At 39.4% G+C, this 17,418-nt stretch overlaps 2 protein-coding genes across 11 annotated transcripts in view; one reads left to right on the forward strand and one right to left on the reverse strand.

The window, feature by feature from the left end:
* RALGPS2 (Ral GEF with PH domain and SH3 binding motif 2) overlaps window positions 1-17,418 on the reverse strand; it is a 109,339-nt gene that overhangs the window by 34,396 nt on the left and 57,525 nt on the right. The gene's annotated exons all lie outside the window — the stretch shown is intronic.
* ANGPTL1 (angiopoietin like 1) lies at window positions 630-16,297 on the forward strand. Its single transcript, XM_040072315.2, has 5 exons — window positions 630-855; window positions 7,316-8,171; window positions 13,070-13,263; window positions 14,716-14,986; window positions 15,952-16,297. Exons 2-5 carry the CDS (start codon window positions 7,346-7,348, stop codon window positions 16,137-16,139), a joined length of 1,479 nt encoding a protein of 492 aa, XP_039928249.1. The 5' UTR covers window positions 630-855; window positions 7,316-7,345; the 3' UTR covers window positions 16,140-16,297.

Below are 17,418 nucleotides of genomic sequence, written 5' to 3' on the forward strand. Positions count from 1 at the left end.
CACATGTATTGGAGAATTCATGCCTTTAACAACTGGAACTGTTTCTTATTAAGTGAACGTCAAGAATTGAATGCGACATTCTGTTGAACATTCTTCTAGACTACAAATGCTTCATTTTTCCTGTTGTATCCAGCCAGGCTGCCCCTTTTATTCCCAGCAACACACATCGAGTTTTATCAGCCTGAAAGAATCTTTCTTCTAAATGAAGCCCAGTACTGTAATAACTTGAAAGGCATCTTTAGGCAGCATAGTAAAAATGTTTGATTTGTAATTGCCTGCTGAACTCTTGCACAGTCCGTTGCCATATGGTACCTCCCTTCTACTGGCAAACAATCTTTCCTTGTTCTGAACTTCTCAGCCTCCCTACCCCCTCCTTTTCTGGAGGGTATGGATAGGAAATCCGAAGGAGGAGTTTCTTCTGCTCTCCGAGTGCTCGCGGTGACATCATAGGTGGGCTGAACGGCTGAGCCGAGAGCGTGTTTGTTTAAAAAAAACACTGTCCAAAAGTGATGTATATGGAATCTGGGTCAGCTGTAGCTGGTTTAGAGTACTTCTGCATGTGAGAATTAAACACTGCAGTTTCAAAAACCATTTCTCTCTCTCTCCTGGAATAACGCGTACTGGAGCATTACTTTTTTTCCTTTTTTAAACTGATTAGTTAGCTTGGTTATCGTATGGAGAAACCCAACTCCTCAATACAGCTTGGATCTAACAGAGAAAGACAAAAGCAGTTTTCAGTTTCTCCAGCTGCAGATTAACACCACACCAGCGGGTAATATAGGAAGCAAAAGCAACTTGGCCTCTGGATTTTCCATCTGCCACAGAAGCAAAGCAGCTGGAAGACTTTATTTCTTGGTAAGTTTTAAAGTTATTCTTACTTACAAGTTTCATTTTGAGCTATTTCTGAATGCTACATACATCTCCCTCAACATCCAGTCGCGAAGAAACAAATCCCTCTCAGCCCGAGAAACATTTGACAACCGACATTAAGACTCATTTTTGTGGCATTTGGTAGACTTTGGAAAGAATTAAAAAAGGCACTGCATAAGAGCACAGACTAACTTGTTCCAGTTGTAGGGGATGAACAAGTTTCAGTTGTTTAGCTGTATTGTTATCTACAGTTACAGAAAATTAGCACTACCAGATTCTTTGCTAAGCATGTAATTTGGGTACTGTGAACATACTCGTGAAATTCTGATCCTACCAGAAGGCGAAAGCCAAAAATCCTATCGATTTCAGGGAAGCTGGATTTCACCCAACACCAGAGCATAGACCTAGCATTACTAGGACTAGAAAATGGATACCTCAATAAAACCACTGTGAGAAGTCCCAAGCAAATCAATGCACATCTGTAAGTAGCAATCATTGTAGAGCATTTCAAGGACGTTTTTATTTATAGTACTTCTGAGGAGCTGAAGTTGCCTGAGTCCTAGAGCCAACCAAGCACCCAGAGTCATACACTGCTTCAGAACATAATCGAGTTTGTAGCACAGGCAATTGTGCAGCTGAAAATCCAAAGACATTGCTGCAACAGACACTAATACCTTCCTTCAGCAATTTCTGGGAAGTTAATTGTACCTTGATTGAACTGCAGTTTGTTTCTAAATAAAGGTCCATTTCGTAAACATGAAAGGCAGTGTACAAAGCAACAGCACAGTAAGTGGGAAATTGAGGGGTTTGTTACAGTTCATTAGGGGAAGGAAGGGAGAAGAATGCTGCTGCTAATCAATGATTAAAACAAGAAAACAAAAATGCTGTTTACAAACAGAAGACAAAAGTACAGATGAAAACCAAAAGCTACTTTCTTATACATAGGAAAAGCAAACTCCATGATGACTTGGGAATTAAAATACAGTAAATAATCCAGAACAATGCAAATGAACTTAAGTGATGTATTTGCATTTACAAACTCAGAGCTGCCTGACACAGTAAGAGAGAATGAAGGGGCTGATGCCAAAAGGAGAGACAAAGTGTTACAAAAGACAAACTTAATCAAGACTTAGTAGCTACCAGAGGAAAAAAGTCTGCAGCAGCCTTGATAAAAAAGAAAGATGGATACTTTCCAAGTTCTTGAGCCCTTTTCCTTACTATTCTTTTGTGCTGATTTACATAAGGAGGAGAATCATCTAAACAACAACAACACAACCCCCATTTGAAGCACATAATGTGCTTTGGACACCAGGCTCCATTCATTCATCATCAGCCAAGGGTTTGATTTACGCTGCTTAGAACAATTCCTAAATCTCCCACAAATGAAAACAGCTGAGTCAATAATTTTAAAGCAATAAACTGGCTGTATACAAGGTTTTAACTCTCTCCCCTTTGCTGCCTTCCAAGTTTAGAGTTCAAATTCTGAAATGTTTGTTTTAAAACAAATAATGCAATACTAATGTTATGCTGCTGCCAAAAGAATTATCTGAAGTACAGCGAAAAAATTACACTATTTGAAGTTTTAAAGGAACTTACTAAAAAGAATGGAAATTCTGAACCTTTAAACTTTAGCAGTAACTACATGGCTCTGTCAGGTTTTAATCATTGTTTTACTGGGCTCTGTTTTTTGTAACATGCCCTATTGGTTTGGTCCTTAAAATTTATACACCAATGAATGAAGTACAATTTCCTACAGCAAGCATAACTAGATGCTTAATATCTTCAGTATCTGAGCTAAGCAGAACTCTGGAGCCCCAAAATCACACATTTCTAAGCACAAAATGCTCCACTGCATTGTACCTGCCTGCTCAAACAGTGCAAACGCACACAGTGGCTGCCAAAAAACACAAAGAAACCCCCATGCTGAAAAAAACTTCACCAAAAAATCTGGAAATGCCATGAAATTTTGCGGTGCGTTCAGAATGTCCACTAAGACAAAATTAACAAACCTCTTCTGCAGAGAATTTCTAAGCAGTTATCATTTTTAAAAAGAGCTCATTCTCAATGACAACCTCAAAACCCCCTGAAGATTTTTAGATTGCCTTTCCTAAAAGGAGTCAGATTCATGGCAATCCCTGAAAAGCAGAATTCTGTGACTCAATACATCACGTATCTGACGAAGAAAACCCAAGAACATATTATTCCTGGATCCCAGTCAATACAATTGAAAGTAATCCTGTTATTTCAGCAGAGGCAGAGGGACTTGCCGGAAAAGCACTTGTTTATATAGGGAGAAGTAACTTACTTAAATACAGAGATATACTGAAATCCATGGGAACATTTCTCCTATAGGAAGAGTGTTTTCCCCACATTAGTATTACTTCTAATGCCATGGACCCAGTTTTAAGCTAAAAAAAAAATCTACAAAAATCCTCACTTAGCCTGTGCAGACATAGGGGAACATAGCCGTGTTTATTGATTTCAGCTTCTAAGGCAAAGCCCAGCAGAAAGTGAAGTCTGTGTAACATCAATAACAGAGCTCCCTGATTAGCAGGCATCATGGTCAGAGCATCTTTAGTCTCAGTATTGTAATTTAACTTTCTCAAAGAACCCAGTCTGTTTCTCTTCCTGTTACACATAAGAGGGCACTGCTGGCATTTCTCACTTGACCATATTATTTTAATAAATATTTGGAATAAAGATAAGTACTGATACTGCATTTTCCATACAAAAGGAATCCTATATTCCCATTTACCCGTGACAGCTTTATTACATTCACTCCTATCACCTACACTGCCCAGGGAGAACGAGCCTTTGTCAGCTCTGGAGGAACAGATTCCAATTTGTGTTGTGGGTTTCCAAATTTTACATCCTGCTGAACATGAGTCACAGCAGTACAACAAAGAAGAAATGGTTTGTTGTGCTGAAAGTTAAAAAATGCCAAATATATAGCAGCTTCCCCACATCCTGATCCATGCAACTCTCGTAATTTGTGATTACAGTATTTCTGGGGGAGTAACACAGTCTGTGTTACAGCAATTAAAAATAGTAGTTACTGGCTTGTTTCTGCTCTTTTCAATTGGAATTTTGTACCTTTAAACACTTTTTAAAGTAATAAATCAAAAACTAATTTTGAAAGCAAGTTGAGGGGTTTTTTTTGCACAGGGATCACTCTGGAAAAAGAAAGAAATCAGAAGAAATGGCATTAAATATAAAATGGTATTGAAGCCCTGTCCACAGCTCCAAGTGTTTCTGACAAGCTGATGAAGAAGCTTGTGTTCTGTGGATAACTGCACATTTTCTTCTGCAGAAGCTATAAAACATCAGCAGGCCAGAATATACGTAATGAGACTTCTACAGAAATCTGAGACCCAAAGTCGGCAAGAAACATGACAGAACCAGCTGAACTGACAGCTCCTTCTAATCTAAGAAACGTGACATTTTCAAGAGTTCAATAATATTTCAAAACAATGCTACCTGTAATCACAAACTCCCTTGCTGCATTTCCAAGGTCTGCACCAGCAGCCCCACTCAGTACAGGCAATCCCAAACCTGCAGGGAGGGTTGGAGACCATGGTTCTGGCTGAGCTGTCTCCTAACACTTCTGCCACTACCTAAACACCTAAACCTGGGAATCCAGGACAGAATGTGTCCGATCTAAAAACCCTAAAACTATTTCCCAACTCTAATTTTAATTTGTCATTTAGGTCTTACATATTAGCCTATCATTCTGGGATACTTTGGATAAACAGCTCCTATTTTTTTAAGCTGCTTGCCCAGAACATCAGGCAATTTCAGAAACAGTATTTTCATTTCCTTCTAAGCTGATTAAAACTCCAGGTAAATATTTTGCTCTGAACCTATTCTTGTATAACAAGTTAGGCATTAAGCTGCTCACACTTGACAAGCAACATTTTAAGACATTTAATTTTTTCAACATCAGCATTTCCATGGAAGCATATGCATTCCCTATGAGGCAGATTCCCAGAAGGAACCCATCCCTACTTATGTGAAAGTCTCAGTTTACTACAAGATATTTCTGAATTTCAGATTCTAGGGCATAATCTTATGCAGCTGCTGGACTTGGCTATGCTGTATTAGACCCTTTATTTCATTTCATGGTCTGACAAGTAAAGACACAGAGCTTGAAACTTTAACACATAAGGGTAAAAGTTCAAAATGAACACATTTAATATTAAAAGAAATGCAGAAAGCAGACTGCAGCAAAATACAGGGCTAGAACGTGGACTGCACTGCAAAGTGCTTTGTTTTGAAAGATTCATTTAAGTTCTATGTATTTCAGGGGGAAAATGTGCTGTTGTGGGGGGAAATCCCCAGCCATTCATCATTTCTGTAGAGTGTCTAAAAGTTCCCAAGAAATAAAATGTTATTCACTTTGTTGGACTATGAGGTACCTATTATACACTGTGAAAACAGCAAAATACTGGACTTGTACCTCATCCTCAACATATGCCACAAAGTCCCTTTCCCTCAATCTGCAAATAGTAAATGCAAAAGTATTGAAAAAGAAGATTCAAAGAGGTTTTAAACTTCAGACAATTAATTCAGCTCATTCTTACCAAGTTAGAAAGAACACACAGGCCAGCTTCCGATGCACTGCCCATGATGCATGTGAACATTTACCTAACGAACTACCAAATCTGAGCACTATCCAAGTGATTAATATTTTAAATGTCTGAAATTACCAAAGAAAAACACACAACCAGCTCTGGAGAAAGTGATACTTTTTCCTACCTTTTTTTTTTCTCCTTTTAACAGAAGTTACAGTTTCAACAGAGAAGTATTAACAAGACTATTAAGTTTTGTTTTTGATAAAAATATTTACTAGTAGACACAAAAGTACCTATTATTACAAACTAAGAGAAGTAAGTATTTTAAAATAAACTTCCTCAAATGTATGTGCTCCCTCCATTTATGCAGGGTAAGAAAGGATTTTTAGTACGTTTTAAATGTGTTTTCTTCCCCTTCCAGAAGCAGGGCTTGCAAAACAACCATCACACAAACAAGAAGTTATCAAACATTTAAGCAGAATTCCTAGCTCTAACTCCTGATTGCAGGTACATCATGGTTTGAAGCTTGTAACCACTGCTCTTGGTGAAGCCAAAAACCAAAGACTTGACAGGTTTCCTGAGGCTGAGCAGACACCGTTTGCTGCAATAATATTAAAGCCAGTAACAGAGCTGGGAAAAGTGACCTGACCCAAAAGTCACCTTATCATTTGTAATGTGAATGTAAAGGAAGCAGCACAGCTCTGCTTCTCCTTTGGGATCACTGTGTCAGGATTGCCAAATGCACTTAAACTTGGACTTAGCAGGAACAGCGGGGTAATTAACTTTCCCTGCTCTTACTGTATTCCCCTCTGTAATTATCCACTGTAGAAAGGCTATCCAAAGGCTTGCAGAAGGAGTCTGGAAAGGAAAGCCAGATCAACAGCTGAGATAAGAAGAGTGATCTGCTTCACAAACCAAACCAACCATTAAAAAAATGAAGTCTTTGTCCCTTATTTAAGTGCTACCTTTGTTTATCATCTCAAATATTTAAAGCTAAAAAATGGGTCTCAAAAAACATTCCTGGATCTTTGTCACTGCACTTTAATTATTTAGAGTTAAAATTCCAAGTTTTCTTTAAAATATGAATGAAACACTTCAGTATGGTATTTATAATGACAACACACCTGATACTTCAGCATTATTTGGAAAAAGATACAAAATAGTGTGACTACAATTCATCTCAAGACAACTAAATTGGGCCACATATGATGAGCAAAAGTGTTCTAAGCTTTCCTTGAATAAGTCACTTGAGTAAGTGATTTTTGATGTTTGCAACAATATCTAATCTCCTGCTTTCTCCTGCCCAACACTCATGCCCAAAAATAGTCTTAAAGATATTTTTCAAGTCTACTAAAATTGTGTATATATTAGCTTGAAAAATGGGAATATATATGAATCAGTATACATATACTATTTAACAAATTATATATTATCTCTATGTATAAAGCTAAAGGAGGACCAGAAAAGCTTATATAATCCAAATTCCAACACTCATATAAATAATTTCATCTCCCTACTTCCCTTTCAGGAAGGTATTTCTGCAAGCACTCCATGTTCTACAACCTCGTGCAGGTAATTGCAGTGAGCACAGATCCGAGCAGTCAAACTGATAATGGAGTGTAACACAGAATCGAACATCATTTCTGAAAAGTTACCCACTGCAACAACTCCTTTACTAAATCCTGCATCGAAATTTGTGTTTGCTGCCCAAAACAGCCAGCCAATCTAATGGAATCTAACTCCAAGGAAGAGATTCCAAAGGCTGGGCTGCATACACGCAAGCATGGCAAACCCATCAGTTTAGGCAGTTTAAAAGTCCAGGAGCTTTGTTGATGCCTCTGGTTTAGTGACTTTAACTTTTATCTGTTCAACAGGCTCCTGGCAGCCGTCACGCTTGCTTTAAAATGAAGATACTGAAGTGGACTTTGGGTGTCCTGCTGTTCCTGCTGTCGTCTATCGGGCGCTGTACGGAACAATCCACGCCGAGTAAGACGCCCCAGCAGAGGCAGCCTCGTTCAGCAGACGGGGCAGAGGAAGGGAAGAAATGCGGTTACACCTTCCTGGTCCCAGAACAAAAAATCACTGGGCCAATCTGCGTGAACACCAACGACCCGGGCACTGGGAACAGGAAGGATGAAGTCACCAGGATGGACATCGAGAACCTGAAGGACGTGCTGTCCAAGCAGAAGCGGGAGATCGACATTTTGCAGTTGGTGGTGGACGTGGATGGAAACATCGTGAACGAAGTCAAATTACTGAGGAAAGAAAGTCGGAACATGAACTCGCGCGTGACCCAACTGTACATGCAACTCCTGCACGAGATCATTCGGAAGCGCGACAACTCGCTCGAGCTTTCCCAGCTGGAAAACAAAGTCCTTAATGTTACGACAGAAATGCTGAAGATGGCAACAAAATACAAGGAGCTTGAAGTAAAATACGCAGCGCTAACTGACCTGGTAAACAACCAGTCGGTGACTATCTCGCTGCTGGAGGAGCAGTGCCTGAGGATCTTCTCGCGCCAGGACCCCCACGGGTCGCCGCCCCTGGTGCAGGTGGTGCCGCAGCACATCCCCAACAGCCAGCCCTACACCCCCGTCCTGCTGGGAGGCAACGAGATCCAGAGAGACCCGGGCTACCCCCGGGACAGAGATGTACGGCCACCACCCGACCCCGCCACTTCTCCTACCAAGAGTCCTTTCAGAGTACCGCCTCTGGCTTTGATTAACGAGGGTGAGTTACCTGGCACTATCTATCCTACCTGAGACATCTCCACTTCTGAGGGAAACTGGCCTGAACACAGAAACAGAAGGGAGAACTGAAAGTACCTGGTACAGCTCGCTCTTGCTCCTGGATTTTCTCTCCCCCTCCTACCTCCCAGGGAAAGCCATAGTTTGCCAAATGGCCTAAATGTCCCCAAGATGAATTTGTTGAAATGACCGATACTCAGAAATTCAATCCGAACAATACTTGCCTTCAAGGCACAAAGCGTTAGGGGTTCTCTCTGCATCTGGATTTGAGTTACGAAAATACGAAAATTCAGTATTAGCATAAATTTTCTAATATTTACCCATTTCTTTGATGATGCCTGCTAGCTACATGTTACTGGCATAAGTAGCTGGCAAGAGTGAATAAGAGGAACTAATTAATTATAAACAAATTAAATAATTTCAAGTTTTTGTCCTTTATTACTTAGATTTGTCAGGAGAAAATTCTACTAGAAGAATTGTCATCCTTCTACTCTGACCTGCTTTAAAAGGAACATCTAAATCCACCAACACACTTGTGCAATGAGTCTCTTAAGTGTTTAGTTGAAATATTCAAGAGTGGTAAGTTTGAAAGGATAAATGAATCAAGGCTGGATCCTTAGAGGCACTCAGCTTTGAAAATTTAAAATCAGTAACTACATTCCCAGTAATCTGTTGCCAGTAGGGGATGGCAAATTAAACTAAACCCATAAATATTATGAAAATACATTCAGGAGACTGTATCCCATCTTCAAACATTACTCTTTAGGTCATTAGATAAATTCATGTAGCATTAGGAATCAAAATTACTGACAAGACAATTAACTACCTCTGAGCTGCCCTGAACTCTATCACATTTCTCACTTTATTGAAATTTGGACAGAATGGCTATTAAAAAAAAAATTCAAGGAATACGAAAAACAAGTTTTTCTCAGACATCCCTTTGAGCGCTTGCTCTTGGCGTCTGTTAGCACAGCAAAAGGGTTCGGTGGGAGGTTTTGGGTTTAGATGGCTGTTTTGTTTTTGTTTCTTTCAAATTGCCTTTAGTCACAGCTGAAAGTTCAACTTGGTTCCTAGGATGAAGCCAAACATTCATTTGTGACTGCTCTGCAGCATTACACCCAACCAGCTGCTGATGTAAAGAACAACTATTTTTATTCAAGGTCTGCAGAAAATTCAGGCATGAACCCAAGCAAAACGCCAGATGTCATGCGAATTTCAGTGGCACATCATGACAGAAAGGAAACAGCTCATATGAAAGCATTGCGTTGATCTGGTCAGACAGCACAAGTATAATTCTAAAAAAAGCCACGACTTCCTGCTTCCCAGCAAACCCTTGCTTCCAGGATTTGTTCTAAACACATCTTTTTTTCTCAGTACATGCCCACTGCACATACAAAATGAGGCAACAGCACTAAGTATTATCCTCTAAATTATCTACCAACCCCTCTACCCCTAGAAGTTCAGAGTTTGAATGCATTTTCGGAAGAGAACACAAAGAAATTTTAGGAAGCTTATTGCAACATTATTCACCTTCCTTTAATATTAGATTCTTGAGTTGGAAGTTTGCTTCTTGCAGTGCTTGGGAAAAGGAGAGTTGAGAATTGCGACAGCTGGTAGAGCATCAGCCATCACAACCAAAACTTGGACATTCCATCACAATGCCCAGTTACTATCCCTGATTTTTAAAATTAAGGTAAACAGATTTCACGGCGCACAGAATCAAAACTATGTCATAGAAGAAACATTTTTATGATTAAAAATGAAGATTTTTTTATAATCTATACAGATGTCAAAAAAGACCAGTGAAAACCAGACAGTCCTAATTAGAAATAGGCCTGTTAAAGACTGATGTCAGAATAAATGCCTGGACCTCCTCACAAATACTTGCATGCAGCAGATGGGTCAGAAAGGTCAATGTATATTTGAATATTGTGAGTGGAGAGTAAAATGCAGAATATACAGGGAACAAAAGGATGAAGTTCTGTTTTCTGAGTATGGTGGTTATTTTGTACAAAAAATGCTCTAAAAATTGAGGAAGGCTGATGTACCTGTGAATTGCAGCTGTCACAATTACCTTAATATTTGGAATATAACTAGTGACCCCCAAAATTACTGCCACTTTTTGCCAAAAGTAGGTTCAAGTCAGTTAAGTACTTGAAAATTAGACACACCTCTACTCCACATAATAATTTCTAATACCTCTTCTTTTTTGGACTTTTCCTCTACTAATGCCCCCCAAAATCCTTTCTATGAAGCTTACACAAGCACAACTTCTGTATCAGCTGCTCAAAATAATATTTGGCATCTCAAAATGGGATTCAGCCATCAAGCTATCAAGCTTTCAACTTAAAATATTTAATCTCTTTCCTTCTCTACTTCATTTAATTTAGCACAGAGTATGATCTGCACTAAATCATACGTCTAAGCCACAATTTTGGAAGTGAAATATTTAGCAGAGTATTTCTGACTTACCACTGTCTCAGTGACTTAGAGTACTCAGACTGTTACAAAAGACTGGATGTGCATGAGATACTTATTCCCTACGTAAACTATAAAACCTGGAAAATTCCAAACAGAAAATCATGCTTTTTTCATCAGACCTCCACCCACACCAGCACTGTGGAGAATCTCTGAGTTTCACAAACCTCAGTACCTCCAATGAACAAGATCAGTTCTTATAATGTGAACTTGACATAATTATACCTAACAAAGATTTTACTTCAGTAAAAAGATTCAAGGCTCTACACCAAAAATTATGGGGTATGTTGGATTTTCTGACATTTAGAGCAGAAGTTTCTTACCTCTAGCACAACGCTAAATTATGTTAATGCATGCAGACAAAGCTGAGCATCAAAGCAGATGAGTTGCATCCTGTGAACTTAAAGCCAGCTGAACTCCAGAAGGGATGCAAGTATTACATAAACAGACTGGTACAATTCTGTCTGCCTTAAAACCTACTTAAAATGACCCCAAACATCTGCTTGGGTCTCTCATGGAAAAACATGTGCTCAAGTCCTCCTGCAACAATAATCACGTGGGATAACACCCAGGTAACAGCAGATCTAATTAAGCCACTCTTGATGTTCAATGAACATCACAAAATACAAGGCTTATTTGTTTATACTTCTCCTAAAGCAATAGCTGTTTTACAAAAATACTTTTGGAACAATATCCCTGTTCAGTTATAGAGCACCCAGATTTACTTCAGACACTTCAAGGAATGGGAATGAGACCCAGCTCAGTCCAGGAAATTATCTATCCCCTGGACAAACTCTGCAATATTTACCATCTACATGGGAATTTTAATTGCGAACAAGAGAGGGGAAAAAAGCACTTGTATGCCAAAGCTACAGGATTTATTTCCTAAGGTGCCACTGCTTGCACTGGAAGGATGACAAAGCCATCCCCATCCTGACAGTGCAGCAGTACTTTCAGCAGCAGCTCAGTGTCTGTGACACTCCCGTCACAGCCACAAGCTCTAAGTACTCCTCAATAGATACACAAACTTCATGTACTCTAATTATGCTTTATGGAGTTCTTGCTAGTAACATACTTGTCCAATTGGCAACTACTACCTCAAAATCTCAGAAAAGTGCAATTTTCAGCTTGCTTTTGTCACACAAGCTTAATCTGCAGTGAAGATCCCTTTCCCTCAGCTTCTACTTTTGATTAAAGAATAACCTCAACAAATGTCTTGGTATGCTGCTTTGCACATGAGCTGTTTCTGTGACTGATAGGTTCTCTCTGAATTTCCAAGGAGATTTGAGAAAATAAACCCTCTGGAGGAGAGGAAAGCTGTAGCTAATTTATTTTCAGATGTGCTGAGTTTTCAAATACATTTAGGGCATCCCCCCACTAACTAGTCATCAGAACACACTTTGCTTCTCATTAGTAAATTACCAGTTTCTCTAAATCAACTGAAGTAATGACACACAAACAATTTTGTTTTCTAAGAAGCAGAAAATAAAAACATTATTAAAAATTGAAAGGCAAACTAGGCAAGGTTTTCACAGACATGTAAGCTGCATCCTTCTCAGAGAATTACCAGATGGTCTTCTCTAAGTATTATTTGTAAAATCACTATTCACATGGACTAAAATAGAGCTTTCAAGCAGTACTCACAACAGCAGCAGCAATTTTGTGCAACTGCAGCCCTGGGAACAAATCTGTGAGTCCTTTCAGCTGCTTAAAAATCGTTCTCCATTGCTTGCTTATTTCCTTCATCAGTATCCATCTACACACATCACACCAGGATGACACACAAAACTTAAAAAGATTCCTATCTACAGTTAACAGCCTAATCCTCAAACTGGCTAAGTACACAGCAGCAGAAGATTATGCAGCCTAAGAATTCTCTCTGACTAAATTCCATGTCTGTAGACATGTCTGGCAGTAAATATTTCTTACAGCAGCACTCAAACTACTTATATATTCAGAAACAGGGGGGGTTGGTTGGGTATCCTGGGTTTGTTTGGGTTTTTACTTCCACCAGTTTCAAAGCGGTGCACCAAAAAATGAAGGAAATTGATGTCTGCTTTTTGTAAAAAAGAAAATAATAGAGAGAAAAAAAAAATCAAGATGTTCTTTGGTATCAAGAGCCAGAACACAAATCTTTTCTGCAGCAGACAAAAAAATCAGGTGTCGGTAACCAAAGCCTATTATTTGTTTAGCAAACCAAAATTTTTGTTCAAAAATATATGGAGCGAGGATATTGACGTGTTTATTTGTGTATACACTTAATCTCAGACAGTAACTTTTGCACTGTTTTCCATGGTAGGTTTATACCTTAATTGAATTATTGACATTCCATTACAAAATATTCCTGGACAATGGGCTCTGCACAGCCAAGCTCGAAGGCTTACAGTATTTCTTTTCCAAAAGGTCCATTCAAAGACTGCCAACAAGCCAGGGAAGCTGGGCACGCCAACAGCGGGATTTACATGATCAAACCCCAAAACAGCAACGAGCCAGTGCAGCTCTGGTGTGAGAACAGTCTGGACCCTGGAGGATGGGCAGTTATCCAGAAGAGGACAGATGGATCTGTCAACTTTTTCAGGAACTGGGACAGTTACAAGGTAAATTCTAGAGTGCAGAAAATCAGCGGGCAAAAAAAGATAACTGAAAAGAGTAATCATCCCTGAGAGGCAAAGACACTTCAGTGGGAATGTCCCATTTCCCTCCGTGCACAGTTAACTCTGTATGAACCAACCCGGCTGAAACAGCCTGGGTTTGTAATGCACAACACAACTGGCAGCATGTTACTCTAGACAGTGGCTGGGAAGTCATTCGTGACAAAATTCTAACTGAACACATGATTTTTATTAACGCACTGAGAGCTACAGTGAGTACTTGTAAAGCTTCATTTGTCTCCCTTATGAATAAGCACACTCAGCCAGTGAAATTATTCATTTAAACACACTATTAGATTTGCTGGATTGGGGGCCCAACTTAAAAATAGTCGCAATAATGAATTAAAGGAAGTAACTTCCATCTGTTAATTTAGGTTAGAAATCTAAAGATGTCAAGGCTGTGTGTTAATGTGAGTTTAGGAGCAGGCAAAATGTTGAGGATGACAAGAGGAAGCTGCTTTGGAGTAATTACATGTTTAACAGGAAATCTGAAGATCATTCAATTGGGGTAATAATAATAATAACAACAACAACAACATATAGAACACAAATTAACATGAGGATTTTTGCTTCTTGCATTCTAGGGATTTCGTGATTCAAATATTAATCCCTTAATTATTAATCAATAATAACTAAAATAAAAGTTCAACAATCAATCAAACAAACAATTATGCAGTCTTTACTTATCAGAGCAGTACATGGTTGGTTTTGGAGTTGTAAAATGTTATAAAGTGTTTTAAGGCAGTTATGGAGCGCTTTATAAAGCAATCATAAACATTCTGAACCTAATGCAACACCAAACATTAACAACACTGGTTTACTTGGGGAAAGCAAACAGCAGATAGGAAATACCACTTCTCAGCTATTGTGCTGGTAGTCTGTGAATTGAAAGAAAAGATGTCTTTATATTTAATTTCTAGTAAATCCTGTAAAGAACACAGAGGAATAGTGGGACTAAATTCACAGCAAAAACAAGAGCAGTTGCAACACAAGCAACAAGAAGTCATTTGCCTTGAACATTGAGACTGTCGATCCATAAATACCTTTTTCAACTTGGAATTATAACCTAAAATTCCACAATTCACCCACTATTACAAACCCCCTTAGCTTTGTCAAGAAATATTGTTTCAGTTTCCCTATTCTCCTCCCTTTATCTTAAAAAGAGGACAGCAAGAACAGAGATGTTTTGCCACCATTACCAGTGCTGGCAGCATCTCATGCAGCTTAGCAGCCCCAGTGCAGCAAAATAAAGCACTTAAATGCACGGATTGAAGTCACTCAGAAGTTTAGAGGCTTTCAGTACCCAAGTTCCACCGGTTTATCACACTCCTGCTGCTGAGTGTTGTAACAAACACGGAAAGCAAAGCTAAAAGCACCTTCCTGTCTCCTTTTGCACAGAAAGGATTTGGGAACATCGATGGAGAGTACTGGCTGGGACTGGAAAACATCTACATGCTCACCAATCAGGATAATTACAGACTCTTGATCGAGCTGGAGGACTGGAGCAACAAGAAGGTGTACGCAGAGTACAGCAGCTTCCGCCTGGAGCCAGAGAACGAATTCTACCGGCTGCGCCTGGGCACGTACCAGGGCAACGCCGGAGACTCCATGATATGGCACAATGGAAAGCAGTTCACAACACTGGACAGGGACAGGGACATGTACTCAGGTAAGCAAAGCAGTGTGGCTGCGCAAAGTGAGGGATGTATGCTCCGCCAGTGACACCACCTCAAAATGCAGCATAGGGCAAAAAAAGTACGTAAATTCTGATAAAATAACCCTATTGGAAGATGCTTCCAATCAACGATGATAAAACCACATTGGCAGGGCCCCCCCTATACCTGTCAGAAATTCAAAATCTATTACCCTCACTGAAACACACAGCAGCAATTTTTTGTTTAGCTTGTCACTCGCATGTGACTCTGCAGTCAGAATATCTGTCCAGGTGATCTCTGAGTAGTGCTGCTGCCAGAAAATCACCAGGAACTAAAGCCTCTGAAGAGCATGAAAGGAACTGCAAGTGTGCGGTGGTTTAGCTGTGTACCAATACTTAAGAAGGGCCACATCACTTGGTTTTTGTACTCCTTAAAGCTCCCTTTTTCTCATTTCTGCCAGTTTTTCCCTTGTAGTAATGGGAAGGTTGGGGAGTGCAATACTTCAACTGCTTTTCCTCAGCTGTCAATAACCATAAAGCTGGACAAATCCTGCAAACACTTAGACAAGCCTGTAACAGTAAAAACACAAGTTACAAGCAACTCTTTGTGGAGCCGTGGCCCCGCATGCTGCTCGGGGCTGTATCAACTCACATTGCATCCGCTCGAGTATTTCTAAACAGCACATAATCTGAGTTCCTTGGGTGTTAGCTCATGGACAAGCAGTGCTGGCAGGCTGAGGAGAGTTCTCTCCTTCATTTTCAGCTGCCACATTCAAGATCATGTCAAGAACGACCCCCCAGCAATGGCTGCTGTTACAACAGAATTTGCAGTTTAGCAAGAACAGCACGATGCGACCACAACGGGCTGTGAAGTACTTCCAAGCTGCCTCTGAGAATAAGCCACAATATGAAAACATGTAGTAAATCTCCCATTTCTACTGCCTAAAGCTGAAGCTCACCCATGTCCTTCTGTTCCACAGGAAACTGTGCTCACTTCCACAAGGGCGGCTGGTGGTACAACGCGTGCGCCCACTCCAACCTCAACGGGGTCTGGTACCGAGGCGGCCACTACAGGAGCAAGTACCAGGATGGAATATTTTGGGCTGAGTACCGGGGAGGTTCCTACTCCTTGAAAGCAGTTCAGATGATGATCAGACCTATAGACTGAGGAGGAAAATCCCACAGTGCTCCCATATAGAATTCTCAGTGTTTGAGCTCCAGAAAAATAAAATATTACTTTTTAATCATAATTTTGCACAACCTGCCCCTGCAAAAAAAGCAGGTCTCCAGTTTTCCTGTCTTCTTTCCCCTGTCAAGTTCCCCTCTCCTTTATTAGGACCCTTCTCTACTGTGACAGTCAGTGTTTTTTTTTAAACACGCAATCACAAAAGCAGATGTTTGTGCTTGCAAAGCGTATTTATCTTTTTTCCAAGATCAACATGCTTGATGTAAACAGTCAAAGCTGGTAAAAAACTCCAGATCTTTGACATGATACAAGCTTTTCCAGTTCAAAAAGCTTATGCTTTTTCAGGTTAGCTCAACTCTTAAATGTAAATATGTGAAATGACATTGTCTTGCTTTAATGTGAAAATGGATTAGTTATTTAATGATTTATTTAAAAATGTTGGTATTACTTTCAATGAAAAATCTGACTTCACATTACTGTTTGATATTTACTCCAAGAACGTACATAAAAAATCGGAGATATTTTATCTTTGCCAGCTGAGATTTTTGCAACAAATAATTATTTCAAAATGAAGAGGCAAATTTAACACAAAATACCCAATTTCTTATGGAATTCTCTACACTGCTAAGATCTGCAAGTCCTAACTTCTGTAAACATTTAGGCAAAATGTTCCTTGCATAAGAAAATTGAGACAATCAAATTACTTGGTACTTTTTTTTTACTTTCAACCTCCATATTCAAACTTTTTAATCAAACTTTGAACTTCAATGGTAAAACTGAAAGTCCTGGTGTTAAAATCATGACTTGATACTTCCTTGCTCCAATCAGGAGTGATGAGGGCTGACCAAGCACTCACACACAGTAACTGAGATAAGTCTCTGAATATTAGAAGTTTTCCTCCAACACAGCTTTCTGCTCCTACAGTAAAGCAAAGGTTAGAAATCAGCTCTGAGTGTGTTCTCCCTGACATCCCAAACTTGAGCTGCTCTTATGACACACACATTTCCCTTCCCTTACACCTACAACACTTTTGATACTGTCTATACGAAATTTTAGCTTCTAGATATCAGATTTCCACTGGAATTAATATGCAATTTAAGAAATTAATTAGAAAATACTTTCCCAACATTTAACAAAAGCTATACCACACACTGATTCACAATAAGGTATTTCCAAAACCAGACACAACCAAACATTTGCTTTAGGTACCAGAATCTCTGAACTAAAGCTTCCTTCCTGTTATATAAAATTATTTAATAAC

This window comes from Hirundo rustica, chromosome 9 (genome assembly GCF_015227805.2).
Source record: "Hirundo rustica isolate bHirRus1 chromosome 9, bHirRus1.pri.v3, whole genome shotgun sequence".
NCBI lineage: Eukaryota > Metazoa > Chordata > Aves > Passeriformes > Hirundinidae > Hirundo > Hirundo rustica.